The 5171-nt window shown below is 34.0% G+C and overlaps 1 protein-coding gene across 1 annotated transcript; it reads right to left on the reverse strand.

Moving 5' to 3' along the window:
• Nucleotides 1-1084: 1084 nt before the first annotated feature.
• On the reverse strand, nucleotides 1085-2358 carry LOC136230520 (peroxidase 3-like). The gene is made up of 3 exons (XM_066019602.1): nucleotides 2138-2358; nucleotides 1863-2060; nucleotides 1085-1793 (listed from the first exon to the last, which is right to left on the reverse strand). Exons 1-3 carry the CDS (start codon nucleotides 2336-2338, stop codon nucleotides 1218-1220), a joined length of 975 nt encoding a protein of 324 aa, XP_065875674.1. The 5' UTR covers nucleotides 2339-2358; the 3' UTR covers nucleotides 1085-1217.
• Nucleotides 2359-5171: the final 2813 nt, after the last annotated feature.

A 5171-nucleotide genomic window follows, 5' to 3' on the forward strand; every position in this document is an offset into this window, starting at 1 on the left:
AGAAGCAAGCAGTACTCTTTTCGTTATAGTTTTAAATTCACAAATTTCAGCTGCTTATTGTGTTTAGTATATTCAATTTAATTATTTCTTATCCTAAGAAAAAGTAATTTTGGTGGTTTAAACTTTAATACAATCAGGGGCGGATGTAGGGGGCCAAAGGGGGGCATTTGCCCCCCTTTATCCCCAATAATTTTTTTAGTCCAAAACGATGTCGTTTTGGTTCCCCCTCAAAACGACGATGTTTTGCCTTGTGAGTTTTTGATATAAAAAGAAGGGTTAAAGTGCAAAAATATCCCTAACGTTTTGGATCAGGAGCAATTTTACCGCCTAACATCTAAAATGGTGCAATTTTATCCTTAATGTTGGAAGCCAATAGCAATTTTACCCCTAACGTTGATAAATTGGCTCAATTTGAGAAATAATTCATCAAACTGTCTTCTCGGTAATGAATCTTGCCATCTACACTTCACACATGCGTTATTTTATCAGCAACAAATCACAAACATATGCTGGGATGTGAAAAAAATAAGAAAAAAAATTAAAAATATACTGTCTTTTGTACGAATTAGACAAAAGAAAAAATTCAAAAAATTCACCGAATTTATAAATATTAATCTCCAATTTTATTCTTAAATTACAAAAAACATTATATCCTTTTTTTAGAACAAATTGATATATAATTGGTGCAAAATAAAGAAAAAAATGACTGTATTGTATAATAATGTCCGAAATTGATCCAATTTATCAACGTTGGGGGTAAAATTGCTCTTGGCTACAAACATTAGGGGTAAAATTGCACCAGTTTAGACGTTAGAGATGCAATTGCTCATGACCCAAAACGTTAGGGGTATTTTTGCATCTTAACCCTAAAAGAAGTAGTATAGGTAGAGGCAGCAGATCGTTTTCAAGCTATGACAGATCGTAGATGTCGATTGCCACCTCGTAATCGCCGATCTACTTAGCATTAGAAGTTTTTTATTTTATTTTAAGACATTTTGTATCGAATAGCAATTATGTACTAAAGTATATTTTTTTCAAATAATGCTATTTTGTTGAATTTTTTTTTACATAGAGTTTTGTCCCCCTCTCTCAAATCAAAACGTGGATGAATATAATGATTTGATGAGAAGTGAAATTGTATTATTATTAATACAAAATTGACGACATAAAATCAAGTAAAACATACATTGATTATTGGTGAAAAGAAGAAGAAAAAATCAGGTATTGACGAGAGAACAATGGGTCCTAATTTGTCCAGCAGAGGCAGTTTTAACATTAATTCTACCCATTTTCTCCATGGAAATAGCAAAGTGAGTAAAGAAATCATGAAGAGAACCAGTAAGTAGTTGGTTGATAAAAGACAAAGTAAGAGAATTGGTGGTCAAGGCAGCATCTGATTGGAATAGACCTCTTCTTTTAAGCAGCAGAGAATAATAGCTAAGGTCGAAGGTTTTGCGACTTCCAGGATCCATTTCAATTTTGGTAGTGTTATCAGTTGGAGTTGTGCACTTGTTTCTCTTTAGATTTTGAGCATATTGAGTGTCTAAACTAGGATCTTGCTTACCTGTTCCACTGAAGTTGTATAATCTGTCTGAAATGGATGAACAATGGGAAACTCCAATGGTGTGGGCTCCAGAGAGCAAGACGAGGTCCTTCAAATCAAGTCCTTGGTTTGCAAAAAGAGTTTGTAGAGTGGTGAAGTTGGCAAAAGGAGGTGGGATTGAAGTGGTCTCCGATGCTCTTGAGATCACACCATCTCTTCTACCAGTTGGAACTTTCCAGAATGGACCTCCCTATATTATATTATATATATCAATTTGTAGGAAGGAGTAATAGATACACAAAAGCAAGAATATACATACAGTGGCGACAATGGAGTCCCTTGTAACCAAAGCAAGAATATCGGCGCATGAAACAATGCCTGGGCATTCATCTTCAACTACCTTCTTTACTCTGTCAATGAAATCAAATCCTCTAAGTGTCAGATTTGGAGGACCTGCCTTTTCTGGTTCTTCACCTGCTGTTGATGATGAGTTCAACAGCACAGATGCATCACATCCCTGCATGCAATATTATACTTTCTTATATACTATACACAATCGATCAACCAATTAATCTTTTAAATTATTATATATACCCTCACGAAGCAATCATGGAAATGCATCCTAATAAAGGCTGCAGCCAAAGAAGGAGCATTATGGATATGACTGTTCACGAAATCAAGCACAATTTTCTCAGCTTTTGGGCAGCTTTCACCATAGAAACCTAGCTGCAATTCACCTTCACTTGCTCCTAAAAGACCAAATACTAATAAAACAAAACAAACTATTCTTTCCATCTTTGATCTTTGCTTCGATACAAAAGATATCTCACTATTATGCCTCAACTATTATACAACATTTATAGACTTTATTTTAGCTAAAAAATAACAAGCTAGAGGATAATAACAGTTCATATAGCTAACTAACATGTGTCGTCTTACATATTTTAATCTACTAGCCCAATTAATTATATCCGAGTAGTTAGACTAACATAAATGATTGTAAGACTAACCCTATTATATTCCCATCTTTCCTACTCCCTAAACTTTTTAAGTGTTTCGATAGCCTTCTCAATTTGCATAAAGTATCAACATAACTCACTCAACCCGTGTAAAATATAGTCAATTAATCACTTGGTTGTAAAAAAGTAATTTGCATACTCAAGGTGTGTCGCATGCGCCTTAGAAAGTAAAACGACCGAGATCGAGGTCGGGGTATGAGGTTCTAATATGAGAGAGGATGATACGAGCAATATGGACAAGATTGAGAGGAAGTACATTCACGGAAAAATTCTTGAAAAGACAAAGTTTGCATAAGGGTCAAGCAGCTAGAAATGACAATTTAGAAGAATTCCTTACGAACAACTATGGAGAAGGGTAGAACAACCTAGGCAAGTCAGACACAGATCTTTTGGTGTGTTTCTGGACTATTACGTGGATCTATCATCAGAAAGAGAGAGAAAAAAAGATATGGATAACATCAGGTGTAGACACTAGAGCCGAAGCCCTATGATGAAAACCTTCAAAGATGATTGGAAAAATACGATGAAAATAGGATCACGGAAAAATCCCTGTTAAGAAGTAGAGGTGGCAATTTTCTGACACGAAAACATGATCCATTTAATCCTGATTAGGCATTTTGAAAACACGAACTAGAGTACAATTGCACCCGCAAAAGTAGCTGCTCTCTTTCCCTTAGATAAGGTATTTTGAAAACCTTTTAGAAAAACTAAAAAATATCCCTTTTAGCCCCTATGTTATTTTAGTTATTAAAAAATTAACCCTGAAGCCCAATTAATCTATAAATAACAGCTCTTAGACGTAGTTTAAGGGACGAAAATCACACCAAAATTAGCGAAGTTCTGTCAAAACACTCTAAATAAGTTACTGTTTCAAAAACCCAAAACTCGTGTTTCATTATTCTTGATTTTCCAATCATCCCACAACTTAGGTAAATGTTTCTGAGGAACAAATCATGTCCATTGTTTATCTTTTTGCACTGCAAAAATATATTGTTCATCCTTTTTTCTATTTTTACTTTTCAATATTGATTTTTATATCTATAAGCTGTCAAATATATTTTCTGTATATATTTGAAGTCTAAATGGATTTAAATGAACACTAAAACAATGATTTCCAGTTAAATCACTTGTTTTGACACTTTTTTATTTGTTCCAATTAACTTGTTCTATTTTTTATACAAATCTAACATTAATAATATTACCCGTTAATATTATTGATTCAATTGTTTTATTTTTGTAGGGATAAATGGAGTAAATGGTCATTGACCCATTTAATGATCCATTTAAGGCCCACCCATAACCTAATCCAAATAGGATTAGGATTAAGATTTAACCTAACTATAAATAGATAGTTAGGGAGGCTAAAATCCTAAGATAAGAAACATAAGATAGAGACTCTCTCTCTCTCCTGCGCACCCCCTCTCTATCCCTTTGTCTTTGAGTTTCATTTTTAGTTCGTGAATCAAGGGTGATTACTCCTTTGGTGTGGTAACCTCCTAGATCGGTGATACAGAGCCAATGTCAATTACTTCCGTTGTTATTCAACGGATCTGCTCTACAAGAGGTATGCCTAAATATGTTGATTTACTTATTGATTAGATCCGAGTAGGCGGCAATTTCTGACACGAAAATACGATTTACAGAGACAACCTGGCTGACACGACACGATTGACACGGAAATCATATGGAACATATATATGACATAACACAGTTTTGACACGAAACATGAAATTTTCACCTCTAGATCCGAGTTCATTATCCGTCTCTTAGAGGTTAGAGAAATCCATTAGGCTTCTCAATTGAAGCCTTTATTGGTATTAGAGCCCTTTAGCTCCATGTTCCATCAGTTAGGAACCCTTTATGCATGATTTCTGATTCCATTAATTTGTTTGATTGAATAAATGCATGTTTGGTTGAGTCAAGTATCAAATCTATGGTTTTAATGTCTCTCGTGATGTTTTTGGTCTGCCAAAATCGCCCCGAGAGCTGCTAGAATTTTCTGGCGATTTTAAGCCGCTTGAAATGTGCCAATTAGGGTCTGTTTGCTCTAAAAGGTCTATTTCCAGACGCGAAAACCCAAAACCTACCACACCATTGAACTTAGAGACCCCAAAACCTCTCCACCATCATCGTTGGAGGCCGGCGCGTGGCCCACACGCACCGTCGGGTCACTACGCACACGCGTGGCGCGTGTGGTCTGTTTGGTGTCGAATTTTACAGGCTTGCTCTGAATATTATTTGAGATTTTTTTTGTAATTTTTATTTTATTTTGTAGTGCACAGAATAATTGATATTGAATTAATTAGGTTTCTATAATTGTTTTTAATATGTAGAAACTATTTAAAAATACCTAGAAAATTAGATAAATTAAAATTAAATTACAGAAAAATAATTTTTTTCCAGATTCTAAAAAATTAAATTTATTGCGATCCGTCTCTAAATAAAAGTATTTTTTAAAAAAAACAAGATATTCAAAATATATTTGGATTAAACTTGCAATTAAAAATAATTATTAGAAATATTTTCTAATTAATTGATTATTAATTAATGATAGATAATCAAAATATTTTTTTAAAATTTTTATACATCGTCTGTTGCTAATAATTGCA

Source organism: Euphorbia lathyris, chromosome 5, assembly GCF_963576675.1.
Source record: "Euphorbia lathyris chromosome 5, ddEupLath1.1, whole genome shotgun sequence".
In the NCBI taxonomy this organism is placed as follows: domain Eukaryota; kingdom Viridiplantae; phylum Streptophyta; class Magnoliopsida; order Malpighiales; family Euphorbiaceae; genus Euphorbia; species Euphorbia lathyris.